The sequence below is a fragment of the Ochotona curzoniae genome, unplaced genomic scaffold, assembly GCF_017591425.1.
Source record: "Ochotona curzoniae isolate NIBS_2020 unplaced genomic scaffold, NIBS_Ocur_1.0 contig_2699, whole genome shotgun sequence".
In the NCBI taxonomy this organism is placed as follows: domain Eukaryota; kingdom Metazoa; phylum Chordata; class Mammalia; order Lagomorpha; family Ochotonidae; genus Ochotona; species Ochotona curzoniae.
The window spans coordinates 4,930,499-4,950,394 of NW_024465561.1; the positions used below are offsets into that span (position 1 = coordinate 4,930,499).

The 19,896-nt window shown below is 43.8% G+C and overlaps 1 protein-coding gene across 1 annotated transcript in view; it reads left to right on the top strand.

The window, feature by feature from the left end:
* The window catches only part of LOC121153686 (zinc finger protein 850-like), a 277,443-nt gene that overhangs the window by 233,308 nt on the left and 24,239 nt on the right, over positions 1–19,896 (top strand). The window contains exon 11 of the mRNA XM_040976382.1: positions 5,992–7,075. Coding sequence (XP_040832316.1) covers positions 5,992–7,075 — 1,084 coding nt within the window. The remainder of the gene's footprint in view (positions 1–5,991; positions 7,076–19,896) is intronic.

Consider the following 19,896-nt stretch of genomic DNA (forward strand, 5'->3'; position numbering starts at 1 on the left):
ATAGAAGTAATCTGACAACCAAGGCAGCTCCTAAGTAACTTAACAAGGAGATGGCATTCGCCCCATGGGCATGCGATACAGAGGAGTGACTGACATCCCACTGGAACAGGACTAATGAATTATTTCACCATAGTACTCACAAATTTCCATAATTTAAAACTCAAGAAATTTGGGGAGCAGAAGTTAGGTATAATAGTTAAAAACATAGTGGAGTGCTTAGGCTCCACTTCTGATTCTAGCTTCCTAGTAATGTGTGTCTTGAGAGAGAGCAGATGACGCCATGAAAAATTAGACCCACGCTGTCCGTGTGGGAGATGTGGTTGTAGTTCCTGCTTCCTGGCTGGGCCTGTTCTAGCCTCAGCTGTTGTAGGCATAAGCAAGTGGATGAATAGATAAAAGCTGTTTCTCCACTGTTTGTTTTTTCTCTATTGCTTTAAAGTTTTATCTATCTTTATTGGAAAGGCTGATCATATTTACAGAGAGGAAAGACAGAAAGATCTTTCATACACTGATGCACTGCCCAAATGGTCACAACAGCTGGAGCTGAGCTGATCTGAAGCCAGGAGCCCGGAGCTTCCTCCAGGTCTCCCACGCAGGTGCAGGATCCCAAGGCTTTGGGCAGTCCTCCACTGCTTTCCCAGGCCACAAGCAGGGAGCTGCAAGGGAAATGGAGCATCTGGGACACAAACCTAGCACATATTGGATTCCTCTGCTTGCAGTATGAGATTAGCCAGTTGAGCTTTGTACTGCCAACCCCAAGAATTATTATTTTTTTAAATCATTTTCTTTGGATTTCTTATACATTCAAGAGGCAGAGATAAAAGGAGCTCTATCTTGGTTCATTCCCCAAAAGCACACAATAGCTGAGGGAAGGCCATGGCCCACTGACACCAGGAGCCAGGAACATAATCCACATCTCCTGTGTGGGTAACAGAAAGCCAGTCATTTGAATTGTGACTGCTGCCCCGTACAGGAAGCCAGGCAGGAAATGAATCCTGGCATCTGGTATTAGCAGGAAGCTGGACAGGAACTGGATATAGGATGTGGCTAACATAATTGGAAGGTTAAAATGAAATTCTTTGTTGCTATAATTTTGATATGAATCACTTTTTCATGTTCTCTTATTCTTGTTCTCTTTGGATTTCTTTTTTTTTTTTTTCTTTTAAGGTTCATCTATTGAGTTTTTCCATGCAGTACAAATCATTAAACAGGAAAAATGATAATCTTTCATTTACAATTTGATATTACGGCCATAAATGAGCAGAGTTGAAAGTGTTCCCTCAACTCATTGATCTGATGACATTAACAATCAGTTACAGGGATCCGTGTCATTTCAAGATGTGACTGTGGACTTTACTCAGGAGGAGTGGCAGCACCTAGATCCTGCTCAGAAGACCCTCTACACGGATGTGATGTTGGAAAATTACGGCCACCTCATCTCTGTGGGTAAGAAGAGCCCCTAAAACTGTCAGTACCACACTCATTTCCTCTCACAGTACCTAAGAATGCGTAATCTTGAATTAGAGGGATACAGGACATGAATTCTCCTCTTCCCACACTGGGGTCTGTTAAACACCATCAGATTACCGTCCCCACATCCCGGGTCCTGCTGTAATCTGACAACAAGGAACAGCCCCTCCCGTTCCCTTACAGTGGACACAGGAAAAAAAAGATCCTGGAACATTTGTCCCACCCAACTTCCTCCATACCGAGACCCTTTCCCTGCTGGAGACTCACATGGCCATACACCCCTCTCACTATGTAAAAAATACTGGAAAAAAAAGAAAGACTGTGTCTTAACTTCCCTTATGCAAGTTGTTATCTTTATGTTACCAAAAAATCAGATCAGTGTTGGGGCCCGATGCAGTAGCCTAGTGCCTAAATCCTTACCTGGCAACCACCAGGATCCCATATGGTCTCTGGTTCGTGTCCTGGCTCCTCCACTCCCCCCCTTCCAGCACCCTGCTTGTGGCCTGGGAAAGCAATACAGGATGGTCCAAAGTGTTGGGACCCTGCAACCATGTGGGAGACCTGGAAGATGCTCCTGGCTCCTGGCTTTGGATCAGCTAAGCTCCAACTGTTGCGGCCACTTGTGGAGTGAGCCAGTACATGGAATATCTTTCCTTCCATCTGTAAATATGCCTTTCCAATTAAATTAAAAAATCTTTTACAAAAATTAGCATAGTAGTTTGCAGTAACTAAACAGAACACCTTAGTCATTTTGTGAAGATGCGAAGCAAACTAACTTCAGTCAAGTCTTCTTTCCCCTGTCAGGGTGTCACATGAGCAAGCCTGACGTGATCCTCAAATTGGAACGAGGAGAAGAACCGTGGGCGTCTTCTGCAGGTCACTCCTGCTTAGGTGAGTTTCTGGTTGCCCAGCAGATCATATCTAATGAATGCCTTAAAGAGGCTGAGGTTGGTACCTTTGAAATGTTTTAGGAGGGTCTATTTAAATCACCTTTATAACCACAAAACTTAAAACTAGATTCATTCTCCCCATATACATTCTTTTCTAGTTTGCATGGTGTTGCCACAGTCTAAAAGTAGGCTTCAGGAGCCACGATTTCTGATGCTGGCATGCCATGTGGGTGCCAGTTTGGCTCACAGCTGCTCCATTTCTGATTCAGTTCCTACAAATGACCTGGAAAAACTACCTCCTCACACACATATACACCCCCCTCTCGAATAAGACTAATTTTGGGGCCCAGAGCATTAGCCTAGTGATTTAAGTCCTCCTCTTGCATGCCCAAGATCCCATATGGGTACCAGTTTGTATCCCTGCTGCTCTATTTTACATCCAGCTTCCTGCTTGTTGCTTGGAAAAGCAGTAAAGGATGGCCCAAAGCCTTGGGACCCTGCACCTGTGTGGGAGACCCAGAAGAGGCTACTGGCTCCTGGCTCCAGGTCCACTCAGCGCCAGCTATTGTGGCCACATAGCATCTACTGATGGAAGATCTTTCTGTCTTCCTCTCTGTATATCTGACTTTCAAATAAAAATAAATAAATCATAAAAAAAATAATAAATCAAGACTAATTTGGGACTAGTGCTGTAACGTCACCATCATGCCATATAGGTGCCAGTTCTTGTCCTGGCTGTTCTACCTCCGATCAGCTCAGCTGCAGCCAGGGTGGCCATCTGGGGAGTAAACCAGCAAGTGGAAGCTCGCTCTTTGTAAATCAGCCTTTCAAATCAAAATAAAGTTAAAAAAAAAAAAAAACATGTAATTTGATGCCATCTAACATATATATTATGCTTAAGGATTTGTTCCTCCAAAGATATTTTGTTTCAATTTTATTATGTTCAGTAGTTACTTCATTGTGGCACTATGTAGGAAAGATATATTTTTCATCCATTCAGAAAGCATATGATGATTAAGATCCTTTTAGATAAACCTGACTCGTGTTACGATCCTAAATATGCTGTTATAAATGGTTCGAATCGGGATCCCATACGGGTGCCGGTTCTAATCCTGACAGCCCCACTTCCCATCCAGCTCCCTGCTGAGGTTCCTGACTTCAGATTGGCACAGCTCTGGCTATTGTGGCCAGACTTATTTATTTTTATTATTGTGGTCGATTTATTTATTTGTATTGCAAAGATACACACAGAGGAGGTAAGACAGAGAGGAAGATCCCCAAGTGACCACAATGGCCGGTGCTGTGCCGATCCAAAGCCAGGAGCCAGGAACTTCCTCCAGGTCTCCCACACGGGTGCAGGGTCCCAAGGCTTTGGGCCATCCTCGACTGCTTTCCCAGGCCACAAACAGGGAGCTGGATGGGAAGTGGAGCCGCCAGGATTAGAACTGGCACCCATAATGGGATCCTGAGCATTCAAGGAGAAGACTTTAGCCACTAGGCCATCACTCCAAACTCAAAAATAAATAAATCTTTAAAACAAAAAAAGGTTGGATTCTCTAACTCCTATCTATGATACAAACAATAATATAAACTCAGAAATATTCAAAGAAGAACTGTTATTTTCTCTGAGAAAGAACTGCTGCCAAGTTTGTGTTTTTCATGAAATATCTGGCAATAGACAAGACTGTTAAAATTATTCTCTAGACCATTAAGATATTCACAGTTTGGGGCCTGGCACAGTAGGCTAGCGGCTAACGTCCTTGCTTTGCATGCACTGGGATCCCATATGGGCACGGTATCCCAGCAGCCCTGCTTCCCATCCAGCTCTCTGCTTGTGGTCTGGGAAAGCAGTCGAGGACGGCCTAAAGCCTTGGGGCCCTGCACCCGCGTGGGAAACCCAGAGGAAGCTCCTGGCTCCTGGCTTCGGATAGGCACAGCACCGGCCATTGCAGCCGCTTGGGAAGTGAATCAGTGGATGGAAGATCTTCCTCTGTGTCTTCTCTCTGTATATCTGACTTTACAATAAAAATAAATTTTAAATGTTTTAAAAATAAGTAATTAAAAAATCTCAGGAAGTAAGTCAGCAGGTAAAAAGAAATAATTGAATAATTATAGTTGATGATCATCACAGTTTTGTTACTGAAGGATTCTAAAATAACTAATGTAGCACCAATCTGAAATAGCAATTGAATATGTTCTAGTCTGCTTAAAGATTCCTTCTAGAAGTATTTTCATAAGGATTTTCCACCTCATAAAGATTTCTAGCTATTTCTAAATATTAGGAACGTAATTTATACCAAAATAGATTAAGTTGGCAATAATAGCAACATGAAAATTGAAGGTGTGTGGAATGACGAAAACATTTTATCTTGGTAACCTAGGTGTTCTATTTTTATTTATTTATTTATTTATTTTTATTACAAAGTCAGATATACAGAGAGGAGGATCTTCTGTCCCATGATTCACTCCCCAAGTGACCACAAAGGTCAGGGCTGCGCCAATCCGAAGCTGGGAACTAGGAACCTCCTCCAGGTCTCCCACATGGATGCAGGATCCCAAGGTTTTGGGCCGTCCTCAACTGCTTTCCCAGGCCACAAGCAGGGAGCTGGATGGGAAGTGGAGCCGCTGGGATTAGAACCGGCGCCCATATGGGATCCTGGCACGTTCAAGGTGAGGACTTTAGCCGCTAGGCCACAGCGCCGGGCCCAACCTCGGTGTTCTATATGAAAATATAGGCATTCTGTATACTTCAAAAGTAATCCTTCCTTTAATATTTTTCTGGAAAAAAAACACTTCTACAATCTTTTTCTCTATTGTAAAATTTTATGTCTTTTTCCAAATCCACATGTAGAGCATCAATCTGTTTTCCACCTTCCTCTGCTTTACTTTCTACATGAAGTTCTGTTGCAAGATGGAAAAAAGTTTTCAAGGTTCATTATTTTTCACTTGTTTTCCACTGAAGCAACAGTGTGTGGTGTAAGTATAGTGTTTATTTTCCAGGTAGGGAATAATTTGTTCTCAAGATTTGTATGATAATTCTCAACTTGTTATCAATTATTTCCTAGAAGAAAACTGGAAAACTGAAGACTTTTTAGAGGAATTCAAGGAACACAAACATTGTAGATCAATTGTATGCATCAATCGTAAGAAACTAATGAAAGAAAATAATAATGCATATGAAAAACCAAAGTCAATTACTCTAGGCAAAAGCCCTGTTGATTTGAAATGCCTGCCTCCTGAATGTGATCCTCATGGAAAGGTTCTGGAAAGTGTTTCAGAACTGATCAGGAGTCATCTAAGTCCTGCGAGAAGGAGACTTAGTGTGCATAACGGAAATGGGAAATTACTCCTCAGTACCAAACAAGAAAAAACTCATCCTCAAGTCAAATCCCATCATCAGAGTAACAGGACGTTCTGTCCTAATGAAGTTCTTCCGCAGTATCAGAAGACAGGAACTTCAGCTCAGCCCTTTGGATATGGTAGTGAGAAACCGTTCCTTAAAAGGGGAGGCTTAATTACACATAAAGCATACAGAGGGGAAAAATCACCTGCACGCAGTAAAAAGAGAAGAACAGTCAGTATTGATAAAAAACACACATGCTCTGAGTGTGGGAAATCCTTCTGCAGGAAGTCAGTGTTGATTCTGCACCAGGGGATTCACACAGAGGAGAAACCCTACCAGTGCCATCAGTGTGGAAATGCTTTTAGAAGGAAGTCCTATCTCATCGACCATCTGCGGACTCACACAGGAGAGAAACCCTTTGTGTGCAATGAATGTGGCAAGTCTTTCCGCTTAAAGACAGCCCTCACCGACCATCAGAGAACACACACAGGGGAGAAATCCTACGAGTGTCCCCAGTGCAGGAACACCTTCAGACTGAAGTCACACCTCATTCGTCATCAGAGAACTCACACAGGAGAGAAACCATACGAATGTCATGACTGTGGGAAGTCCTTCCGTCAGAAGACAACACTGTCTCTACATCAGAGGATTCACACCGGAGAGAAACCCTATGTGTGTAATGAATGTGGCAAGTCTTTTCACCAAAAGGCAAACCTTACTGTCCACCAGAGAACTCACACAGGGGAGAAGCCATATATTTGTAATGAATGTGGGAAGTCCTTCTCCCAAAAGACAACCCTAGCTCTTCATGAGAAAACCCATAACGAGGAGAAGCCTTATGTTTGTAATGAATGTGGGAAATCTTTCCGCCAGAAAACAACCCTTGTAGCACATCAGAGAACACACACAGGAGAGAAATCTTACGAATGTCCTCACTGTGGGAAGGCCTTCAGAATGAAGTCATACCTCATTGATCACCACAGAACTCACACAGGAGAAAAGCCCTATGAGTGCAACGAATGTGGAAAGTCATTCAGTCAGAAAACAAATCTCAACCTACATCAGAGAATTCACACCGGGGAGAAACCTTACATCTGTAATGAATGTGGGAAGTCCTTTCGCCAGAAAGCAACCCTCTCTGTTCATCAGAAAATACATACAGGGCAGAAGTCCTATGCATGTCTTCAGTGTGGGAAAGCGTTCAGTAGGAAGTCATATCTCATTCATCACCAAAGAACTCACACGGGAGAGAAACCATATAAATGCAATGAATGTGGAAAGTGCTTCCGCCAAAAGACAAATCTCATTGTACATCAGAGAACTCACACAGGTGAGAAGCCCTATGTTTGTAACGAGTGTGGAAAGTCTTTCAGTTATAAGAGAAATCTCATTGTCCACCAGAGAACTCACAAGACAGAAAACACTGAATTGCAATAAATGATGTCATTTATTTGTTATGTCTTCCCAAGTTATTGTTAACCTTTAGGTGTTCTTTTTTTTTTTTTTAAGGAAGCATGGTTTACGTGTATATGTAATGTAATCATGATTACTGAAGTAACATACCACATGACTGTTCTTTACCAGCATATGAAATGGAGGGAATCATTGTTACAACATGAACTCTGTCAGCTATGGAGCTATGTTTTTTAAAGTTTTTATAAAAGACATATAGAGGACAATTAAAAAATGGTTACAAGTATCCGTCTCCATAAGAGAAAGAAAGTTTCTCTGAGTTCTATTTCTCATTGTACTCTGTGTAACAAAGAGTAATTAGTTTACAACTTCCCTGGCTTATGATGTCCTACCTTTTGCATGTTTTATACATAGACATACATCATGAACTGTGTCTTCAGTCAACATTTTAAAGACAGGTACATTATTGCATGTGGCAGTAGTGTATTCATTTTAATTTTGTATGCTATTCCATTTTAAGAATATATTTCTATTTATCCTATTGCTGGATACTTGTATTTTTATAATTTGCTGTTATAATAAAACTAATGCTATAAATATTTTTTATATTTTAGTTTTTGTGTACTTATTTTTAATGTGCACCTAGCTCTGGATTTGTTCAGTCAAGGGCATACTTTAGTCATTTCAGCTATAGTAGTTACTGTCAAACATAAGTTTCTCAACATGAAACTGCTCCAAATATAATCAATAAAGACAAGTCATTTGTAGTAATTAAAATTGGAAAATTGTAACTTTTTAAAAAAAGAAACCTGGTAATATTAATAATGCAGAAGACTATCCTGGATATATGGACCCAATAAATATAAAAGCCTTTAGGTGTCACTTTATATAGTCACACCTACGTAAAACAAGGTAATTCAGATTGAGAGAAAACCCTATAGTTCTTATGATAGTATAAATACATTTAGCCATAGCCTGTATCTTACTCAATATCAAAAAGAAAAGGATTGGGACCTGGCACAGTGGCCTAGCAGTTAAAGTCCTTGCCTTAAATGTGCCAGCATCCCATTTGGGTGCCAGTTCTAATCCCAGCATCCCCCTTCTGATCTAGCTCCCTGCCTGTGGCCTGGGAAGGCAGTCAGGGACAGCCCAAAGCCTTGGGACTCTGCATCTGCGTGGAACACCTGAAGAAACTCTGGCTCCTGGCTTCAGATTGGCTCAACTCCAGCCAATGCTATCACTTAGGCAATAAATCATCAGATGAAAGATTTTCCTGTCACTCTTGCTCTCTGTATATCTGAATTTGTAATAAAAATAAATCTTTCTTTTTTTTAAAAGATAGATGATTTCCACTTAAAAAAAAATCACTTGGTTCCCTAGAAGGTAGGGAAACTGTGGGAGAGCATTTAAAGAGAGCTTTATAGAAAATGGGCAAGCAGGCCCGGTGCATTGGCCTAGCGGCTAAAGTCCTCACCTTAAACGTGCCAAGATCCCATATGGGCGCCAGTTCTAATCCCGGTGGCTCCACTTCCCATCCAGCTCCCTACTTGTGGCCCGAGAAAGCAGTCGAGGAGAGCCCAAAGCCTTAGGACCCTGCACCTGCGTGGGAGACCCAGAGGAAGCTCCTGGCTCCTGGCTTTGGATTGGCGCAGCTTATGATCTTCCTCTCTGCCTCTCCTCTCTGTATATCTAACTGGCAATAAAAATAAATAAATCTTAAAAAAAAAAAAAAACAAGAAAGAAGAAAGAAAATGGGCAGGCCAGAGTAAGCAGGTAAGTAAGTTTTGAATCAGTCAATTTAAAAAAAAAAATCCCAGTAGGCTGCAGTATGGATGCTGCCCTTAGATGTTTCATAACTGGCCAAGGGAAAGGTGGCCAAGGCTGCTGGGAGGAAGGAAGGGTTCTGGCACATGAAAAGTACATTCTTTTTATTTTTTCAGATTTATTTTGTATTGGAAATATAAAGAGAGGAGGAAAAAAGAAAGATCTTCCGCTCAATGGTTCACTCCCCAAGTGGCCTCAATGGCCAGAGCTGCACCAGTCCAAAGCCAGGAGCTTCTTCCGGGTCTCCCACACAGCTGCAGGGTCCCAAGCTCTTGGGCCGTCCTCGACTGCTTTCCCAGGCACTACGTGTGGAACTGATCATCAAGTTTGGTTTCCTGCACTAAGTGTTCTTTTTACACTTGCTTAAATTCTAGCATTAACATTAATTTTCCCACCTAGTCTATACATGTTTTAAGAACCCATGTAGGTATTTGGCTGCCAGTGCAATTGTCCAATTTTCTGTTTGGGCAGAAAACTCAGATATCATCCTCCTTCGCAAGATTCTTTGTGAAGAGGAGGTTTAAGAGATATATAGCACTATTAATGACTACTATCCTTGGCATTATCGTCATTACTACAACTGCAGCACTTGCAGCGGCTGCATTCCATCAGCCGTCCAGCAATGGCATCAACATTGAGAGGCTGGAACTCACGACGAAAAATTGGTGGACAATTGTATACTGAACTCATGAATCTGGAATTGACCGTGGTGCTCTTGGGAGATCAATTACAATCAAAGACTTTCATTAAAGTGTGACTGGAATTGTACCTCCTTTTGTGTTACCCCCACTCCTTGGAATCAAACTTTGTTCCCTTGGGAGAGTGTAAAACATCATTTGTTGCGCCATGGAAATCTTTCTGGTCAACTATTTGAATTAGAATGAGAAATTAGACCTATATATTCAGAAAAGTTACATGAGGGTTCAGAGTTAAGTCTTTTACCTGACTTTACTGGACATATGTCGTCTATTAGTTTTTACTAACGGCTATTTCATGGGAAAATAGGAAATATTCTGAGTATACTAATATTATGTCTTTTTGCATTATGGCTCTGTTTATGGTAAAAACGGATCCAACAATACCAAGTAATAATGCAATGTTGTTATAGCATCAATATGTTCATGCTTCATAATTCACAAAATGGGGAAATGAAAAGGTTAATTGTAAAGGTGACTGTATTCCAGAAAATCTGGACTTTCCAGAGACTTGCCTGCACCATGTTACAAGAAAACTCTGCTTCTTGAAACACCAGGAAGCAAACAGGAGCGAGGTTTTAAGATCCTGGAGTTTTAAGATTTACGGGAAAGACAGCTACCTTCGAGGCATGCTGTTTTACAACTGTCCGCATTGAAGGGATATGATCGGAATCCCAAGGCTATGCATTGAACATTTTTATTGCCTGCTTTCTGTGCTGTGTTGTGAAAAAGCCCCTCAATTACCTATTTGTCCACTGTCATATGACTATTCAGTCTCACATAGATACTTACTATAAAAACCCTCATTTATTTTGTTTGAGGCACTTCTTGCTCATGGCAAGAGCTGACTGCCCAGCTGGACATTAAAATCATTTCACTTGCCTTGGAATCTTACAAGATTTCTTTCAACCCCACCAATCTTTTAAGTTTTTATTTATTTATTTTGTTGGAAAGTCCACTCTAATTGGTGCTAAAGCCTAGTTCAACCCAACTGACTCCACATATCCAGCCCACACTCATGCTGCCAGGTGCCACTGCCTGTCTATCCAGGCCTGCACCAGCCCAGGTTCTCAGGCTCACCAGTAGGAGTTGCAGGCCATCAGAAAAAGCTGCCCACATTTTCCCTCTCAGGCCCACTCCCAGCCCCAGATCTTGCACTTTCCAAGTGGTACTGTGGTCTAGTCTGACAGAACTTTCCCCCACTCCCAGCACTTGCCAGTTGATGCTGCAGCAAAGCCAAACCAGCCTGCACTTACTCTGGTTCATGCATGCAAAAGTGAATATGGTTGCTTAGCTCAGCCTGGCTCACCCCAAATCCAGTTCACATGCAAGCCAACAGGTGTTGCAGCCCTGCCTGGCCTGGTCTGCCCCAAGTCCCAGCTCTCCTGCTCACCAGCAGGAGCAGTGGTTGGCTTGCCCACTGACCAGGGTCTTATGTGTGCTGGTGGGAGCTACAAGCCAGATTGGCATAGCTCATCTCACCTTGGCATGACCACTGAGTCCAGCAACCTGGCTCAGTCCCTCCTGTCCCCAGTTCCATTATGCCTGGACTGCCCCCACTTCCGGCCCTAATGTAAACTGGCTGGTGTTGTGGCCCAACCTCCACCCCATCCTGATTCTCACATCTGCCAGTGGGTGTTGTGAATTGGCCGAACTTAGTTCGTCCCCAGACCTGACCCACATATATGGCAACTGGTACTGTAACCTGGTTTGGTCTGCGCTGCTCCCAGCCTTGGTTCTTGTACTTGCCTGCAGTAATTGCATTCTGACAGAGAGGAGTTACCTAGGCTCCTCTATCAGGTCACCTCACAGTCACAGATCTCATGTACACCACTGAGTCCTTGGCCCAGCCTGACTTGGCCCACCTCCTGTTCTGGAAGGTACCGTGGTCTTTTCCAACTGGCCCACACTCATTCTGGCTCTTACTGTTGGGTGTTACAGCCCAGTTTGGTCCACCCACAGACTCAGCTCTTGCATGGTTCAGTGAGTATGGAAACGTAGCCTACCTAGCTTGATCTACATCTACCCTGGCTCTTGTGAGCACCAGTAGGTGCTAGAGCCTTGCCCAGTCTGACACACCCCTGACCCAGTCTACACTCATGCCAAGGGATGCTGCAGCTGTGTCCAGCCCAGTTCACTGTCCCTATTCCAGCCTTTGAGCTCACTAGCAGAAACCGAAGCCCAGCTGGGGCATACCCTTTACTCCACACCCAGGCCTGCTCCAAACCAAAGCTCTTGCGAATGCCAGTGGTTGCTCTGACCCACTGAGGTGTATGAGAGCTAAATGGAATATGGGACAGTCTGCAGCACACGATGGCAAGCACAAGAATCATAGCTAGTGGGGTCGGCCTGGTGGGGGTTACTGATGGTTGCTCTGACTAGGCTGCAGTTCCCACGGGTGAACATGAGGACCAAGAGTGTAGTGGAATGGGTTGGTCTAGATCACAGCATCGATTGGTTTGCATAAGGGAAGGATCTGGAGACAGAACTGACATATCAATTGCAATTACTAGTGTATGCATACCTGATGTGGGTGACAGTCTGAGAAGACCCCATACTGACAAGCACACACAAGAATCAGCTCTGGGATCACCCTTTGGGAATCACTCCAACAGAATCGCTGCATTCATGACTCCAAACATGGGGAGGAATGTAGGATCAGTGGCCTGTGTAGTCATGTGTCAGAACTGGGCCTCCTCAGTGGTTCAGGTGGAGCAGTGGTCAGCATGCCCATTCGCACATGAGGACATGGCAGTCCACTGGGGCCAGCAAAGGACATCTGGTACCATAGCAGAGAAAGGAAAGCAAACAAACTGGATGAATATTCCAGCCAAGCGTTAACAGTAAATATATAGGCAAATGGAGACTGTATAGTGGGGTGCGTTAGTGAATGGACCTTGACAGCAATTCAGAACTATTGAAACTACTTAGGCAGAATCCTTGAAACATGCTTCACATTGGCAACCGTGGAAGCTTGCGATGACACTGGGTGTCGAAACCCGATCCTAGCGTAATGAGGCCACTCGGAGGAGGGTGTGGTGTCTCCAGTTATCTCCCCCACCCCCACATACAGCAAGAAGAAAAAAAATTTGGAAACAGTGGTTTAACCCACTTTCCCCTATCCCTCATCCCTTCCAACCTAATCAATTAAGTAAAAATCAAGAGGTTAACAAGAACCAACACAGTTTCTAGCAGGGTGCCAGGACAGATCCCAACCAGAACCTGTCCTGGACCTGCTCCCTTCAGGGTGTGGAAGCACTGTGGTGAAAACAGAGGGTAAGGCTGAAAAGCCCTGGGCAGGCCACCTCTATCCACCCACACACCCCCCAAAACAACACTCCGTACCCTCCCCTTTCCTGCTGCTCCCACACTCAGCACAACTTCCCTCACAGACTCACGCTAAACCTCCACAGAAACACCCTGCCACACGCGACAGCGATCCTAGAGACGCGGAAACGAACCTGAAACCCTCCCACAGCCACCCGCCTCGCAGCCACACTCCTACCTGGCTCCCCACAGCCACCACACAGCCACCGCCACGAGCCGCGCACGCACTGCCACGTCAGAATCATGCCCAGTGTGACGCAATCAGAAGACGCGCACACGCATGCGCATGCGCGCATACGCATGCAGCTCGGGCTCAGCCACTCGGCGCTCCACACTTGGAGGTCCTGACTGGGTCCTGAGCCTGGGCCAGGCAACCATGACGCCCTGCAGGCCGAGCTGCGTGGGCAGAGCATGCAGCCAGGTGCTCCTGGGCAAAGGCTTGCCTCAGCACAAGAGGCCTCTGGGAAAGAAACCCGGGGTCCCCACAATTGTGGGGAATCACAAATACAAACTTCGTCACTCAAGGCGCCCTCGATTGTGTGTGCTTAATGGACCCTGGGAACACTCAACCCCGCCACCACCAGAGTTCCCACCAAAGCATGAGGCCGGACGATCCTGGGAGACTGGGCTGGCCAGGATATGTCCATGTGCAACTTTCGGGGACCTGGGGTCTCACATTCAGGTCAGGATTGGTGGTCTGACTATGGAGTACATTTGTCAGAACTGGGTCTCCTTCCGTGAAAAAGACAGAGCAGTGGACAATATGCCCAGATGCACATGAAGGATAGCCCATCAGCACCTGGAGAGAACATCTGGTATCATAGCAGAGGAAGGAGGACAGAACAAATTGGACAAGTACCCCAGCCAAATGATGATAGCAAATACCTGAGTGCAAGGAGATTCTAAGGTCAACTATGTCGCCAATGGACCATGGAATGGTTTCCTCATGCTTGGATCACAAAATTGATAGTGTTTCAAAACTGCTGAAACCACTTGAGCAGAACCCTCAGAACATGCCCCATCTCGGGGACACTGGATTGATTGATTGATTGATTGATTGATTGATTGATTGGTTGGTTGATCTGGGGTGGTTGGGAGGCTGGGTGTGACTTCTCCCCTTATCTCGATTCCCCCAGATACAGGAATAAGAAATAGAAAATTTGTCAACAATGGTCTCACTCACTTTTCCCTAACCTGATAAAATATGTAAACATCATCAAAAATAAAAATTTTTTTAGGCAGAGCCGGCAGGAGAATAACAGGTGGGTGGTTCCTTTGCTGGACAGCTACTCCCACTGGAGAGTGTGAGCTGGGATGGAGGCAGACCAGACTAAGCAGGGCTACAACACCTGTACGTCTCATGTGGACTAGATCAGGGAAAAGTCAGGCTGGGCTGATTATTCCTACTGGTGCAAACAAAATTAGAGTGGGTGAGGGTTGTTTGAGCTTAGCCACATCATCAGCTGGCAGAAGCTGGCATTGGGGGCTAGTTCTGTCAAGTCAAACCACAGAACTACCTGGAGAGTGCATAATCCAGGAGAGGGAGAGGCCTGGGAGGGAAATAGTGGGCTCCTTCCTCTTGGGTTACCACTTCCATGGGAGGCCACGAAAACCAGGACAGAGGCTGGGGTGGAATCGGGTGTGGGACAGACTGGACTACTGCTACACACACTGGCAAACCAGGGTAGGGGGCAGGCCTGGTGGGGGTTATTGTGGGTCGCTCCAACTAGGCTGCAGCTCCCACTTGTTTATGCGAGGGCCAAGTGTGTGCTGGGCAGAACCAGGCTGGACTGTAACACCCCATTGGTTCCAGTGGAAGTTGGGACTGGAAACAGAACCAACCCAGTGATCGCAACCACCAGCTGATCAGGGCCAGGGACTGTGCCAGGCCCTGTACCTGCTAGCACATATAAGAATCTGGTCTGAGAACACCTCAGATAAAGTTTCTTTGGAGATTTCCCCAACCGAAATGCTGGACTCAGAACCCTAACCAAGAAAAGAGAGAAGACAGAACAGGTCAATCAACCATCTCAGCCATATGTTGGTACTGAAATACGGGGCAAACAGAGACTCTATGATGGACTGTGTCAATCAGTGGATTCTTCAAAGACCTCATAGTGCTTGGAGTGGCAAGATTGGCAGCGATTCATAACTGGTGATCAAAACCACTTGAGCAAGAACCTCAGAGCATAACCTACATGTGGGACCTGGGGAGGGTGGGAAACTGGGTGGGCCTTCTCTCTTAATACCCCTCTTTAAACATGAAGAAAACAATATGGAAATAATAGTTTTACCCACTTTCCTATAGCCCTTGAACTTTTTTCCCTAATTAACTATGTAAAGATTATAAAAAATATAAAAAACAAACAAAGAATTGGGTATTTAAGTTACATTGAATGTGCTAAAAACTAAATTAAAATTTAAAAAATTTAAAAAAATTTAAATGCATGAAAGTGAGAGGTTAAAGTAGATGAAGGTGGGTCCAGCACAATAGCCTAGCGGCTAAATCCTTGCCTTGCAAGAGACAGGATCCTAATGGGCGCCAGTTCTAATCCTGGCAGCCCCATTTCCCATCCAGCTCCCTGTTCATGGCCTGTGAAAGCAGTTGAAGACGGAGACAGATGAAGGTCCAGGCTCCTGGCTTCAGATTGGCACAGCTCTAGCCATTGCAGCCACTTGGGGAATCAACAGACGGAGGATCTTCCTCTTTCTCTCCTCCTCTCTATATCTGACTTTGCAATAAAACTAAATAAAACTAAATCTTTTTTTTTTAAAGATTTATTTTTATTATTTTTTTATGGGAAAGGCAGATATACAGAGAGGAGAGACAGAGAGGAAGATCTTCCATCCGATGATCCACTCCCCAAGTGAGCGCAACGGGCCGATACTATGCTGATCCGAAGCCAGGAGCCTCTTCCGGGTCTCCCACGCGGGTGCAGGGTCCCAAAGCTTTGGGCCGTCCTCGACTGCCTTCCTGGGCCACAGGCAGGGAGCTGGAAGGGAAGCGGGGCTGCCAGGATAGAACCGGCACCCATATGGGATCCCGGGCGTGCAAGGCGAGGACCTTAACCACTGTGCCAGGCCCATAAAACTAAATCTTAAATAGTTTCTATAGACACTAGGAAGCTCAAGTTCCTGCCACCCACACACAAGACCTGGGTGAAATCCTTGGCTTCTGGGGCTGTTGCTGTGGCATAGCAGGTCACACTGCTTGGGGAGCCGACATCCTCTGAATACAAGTATAAAGTGCTCCATTTTTATCCTGCTAATGCACCTAGAAAAACCAGCAAAAGATGACCCAAGCGTGTGGGACGCTGCCACCCATGCCAGAGCCTAGGAGCACCTGGCTCGGCCCTGGCCAGTCCAGCCATTTGCAGTGAACCAACACGTGGAAAATGTTTCTTTCCTTCTGTAACCCTTTGCTTCTGCTTACAGAACCAGCCTATTAACCTGACCCTCTATAAAATTTAATACCCAGGACAAAATTCAATATTTACTATACAAAGAACTAAAAAAAAAAAAAGTGAAATATATATGAATGTGAATATATAATATATATATAAATATATATAAATGTGAATATATCCATTATCAACATATGCCAAAGATTACAGATTGTTTATCAACAGAAAAATTTTTAAGGTGTTTATCATCATGATGCCATGTTAGGCAAGTACGGACATGCCAGATTCTATGGAAATATGGACTCTCCTGAAATACATTATAAAAAGATGAGAATCTCGGGCCGGTGCAATGGCTCCATTGGCTAATACATTTCCAACAGCCTGCATCCCATATGGTGCCAGTTTCTGCCCTGGCTGCTCCACTTCCCATTCAGCTTGTGGCCTGGGAAAGCACTGTAGGATGGCCCAGGCCCTTAGCTCCCTGCACCCATGTGGGAGATTAGGAAGAAGCTCCTGGCTCCTGATCAGCTCAGCTCAGGCCACTGCTACCATTTGGGAAGTGAACCAGCAGATGCAAGATCTCTCTGTAAATTTCCCTTTCCAATAAACAAAATTTTTAGATTTATTTTTATTGGAAAGGCAGACATACAAAGAGGAGGAGAGACAGAGGAAGATCTTCCATCCGATGATTCACTCCCTAAGCGGCCACAATAGCTGAGCCAATCTGAAGCCAAGAGCCAGGAGCTTCTGGGTCTCCCAAGCGGGTGCAGGGTCACAAGGCTTCAGGCCATCCTTGATGCTTTCCCAGGACACAGGCAGGGAGCTGGATGGGAAGCGGGGCCGCAGGGATTAGAACCGCAGTTCATGTGGGATCCCGCTGAGTTCAAGGTAAGGACTTCAGCCACTAGGCCACTGCACAGGGCCCCTCCCAAAAAAAACTTAAAAAAAAAAAGATTATGACAATCTTAAAAATGAAAAATATAAGATTTACATTAAAAAAATTTAACATGGGTTCAATAGTACAACTGACATAACGGAGGAGTTACTCGAGGTGAGCATTTCGGATGCTGAATCACACAGACACTGTACATCCAGCCCAGCTTCCTGCTAACACACCGAGGAAGGCAGAAGATAGCTTAAGTACTTGGACCTCTGCCATGTTCCTGGCTCCTGGTTTTCACCTGACCTAGAACTGGCAATTTGGTGAGTACACCAGGGCATAGAAGATCTCTCTCTGCTTATTAACCATTCAAATCTCAAGTTCACAACTTTTAAGCCAAAATGATGTGTTGCAAATATTAGAAACATGAAGCTAAAGTACCTTTAGAATACCCCATGTTGAAATAAAAAAGAAAACAGATTTGGAGTACGCTGTCATTTTTAATTTTAATAAAATAGACAATTTCATATTACATAGAGCAAGTCAATTCACACATTATTGATAAAACTTTAGAAATATATTCTATAAAAAGTTTAGTATTTGAGAATGAACCCATCGTAACATGACTTCTACAGGTACAGTGTTCCCATCTTTACCCTCATTCTTTTTGAGAAATCTTAAAAATACAGAAAGGTACAAAAAATAAGACAAGATATCCATATACCACACTCCAGAATTAGCCAGGATTTTCACTTACTTGCAGATCTTTAACAGAAATGGTTATTTAAAAAGTCAAAGTCCCCTTTAACCACCCACCTCCCATACTCATTCCCTCCCCCTTTCCGCTCCTCATAGGTCACTGCTGTGAGGTCTGTATCCTCCAATTTACTTCAGAAACAATTACACCCCTTATGTGTGTGTGTATGCATTACCAATGTAAATTACTGTTTTACCAGGATAGTTTTAATCCAAATTTACAAAGGCATTGTATTATATGTAACCCACCCCAACTTTTCTCCCTCAGTAACTTTTGAAATGCTCATGTTTATGTATGTTAATATTGCGTTGCATTTTACAAATATATATGTACACAGCATTCCCTTCCAAGAATTTCCTGCTCTGTCCCCAAAAGGCATTTAAGTTATTTCTAATTTTTGGCGATGATAAATCAAGCCACAGTAAATAATTTGGTATATATTTTCTCAGCACACATACAAGCAGAATTGTGAAGTCTTTTTGGATTTATTTTAAGCAATGTTTCCCTACTTGTAAGGTCACTATTATAGTTTTAGTACTTCAGTCAGTCCTCGTAGATTTTACTTCTGTGTATAGTTCTGTTCTTTTTTCCCATTAGAGAACAAATTACCTACAAATACTTTCCAAAATCATTTATTTCCTCATCCAACAATTTCAGTTCTAGAAGATTCCTTCTATTCTGCTGAATCAGTTCCACAAGGGTTTTCTTTTATTTGTAGGTAATCATCTTTGTCTCTTCATTTCTCATGCTGGTGAAGAGCTCCAAATTGATGCTGATAACAAAGTGACAAGGCAGCTGGTTCCGCTGCAACTTTAGTAGAAATGTGTCTGATGTTTCAGTATTACCTTTGCTATTTGCTGTAGCTTCTGTTGCTGGATACAGAATTTTTACTATACAAATGTTCTTTGCTTCAGCACTAATTCTGCTATTATCCTCCAAGTTTTCCACATTGGTTAATTTTATCTCATTTGGAATGCAAATTCATGATCAAAGTATTTTCAATTTCAGCATATTTTACAGGATTTTTAATGTGTATGGATTTTCTGGTGCCTAATGTGGTGTGACTTTTGACTGAAGGCTTTCCCACACTCACTGCACTGATAAGGCTTCTTACCTGTGTGGATTCTCAAATGCAGAGCGAGGGTTGAGAACTGAGAGAAAGCTTTCCCACATTCATTGCAACCATAGGGTTTCTCACCTGTATGGCTTCTCACATGTACAGTAAGAGATGAGCTCTGAGAGAAGGCTTTCCCACACACATTGCATTCATAAGGTTTATCACCTGAATGAATTCTCACGTGTACAATAAGCGATGTTCGTTGAGAGAAGGCTTTTCCACATTCATTACATTCGTAGGGTTTTTCTCCAGTGTGAATGTTTTGATGTTTTATGAGGTACTTCTTCTGGCCAAAGGCTGTTCCGCATTCGTTGCATTTAAAGGGCTTCTCTCCAATATGAATTTTCTCATGCTCGGTAAGGTTGGATTTGCCACTAAAGGTTTTCCCACACTCCTTACACACAAAGGGCTTTTCTCCTGTGTGAGTTCTCTGGTGTCTGATGAGGTTGGACTTCTGAATAAATGCTTTCCCACAGTCTTTACATTCAAACGGTTTCTCTCCAGTATGAATTTTCTGATGGGTAAGGAGGTTTTCCTTCTGGCTAAAGGACTTCCCACAATCATTACATTCGAAAAGCTTCTCTCCTGTATGGGTGTTCTGATGCTTAATGACATACTGCTTCTGGCTAAAGGCTTTCCCACATTCATTACACTCAAAAGGCTTCTCTCTGCTATGAAAATGCTCATGCTCAGTCAGAGTTGATTTGTGGCTGAAGACTTTCCCACATACCTTACAAGAGAAGGGGCTTGCCCCGCTACAACCTCTCTGCTGACTG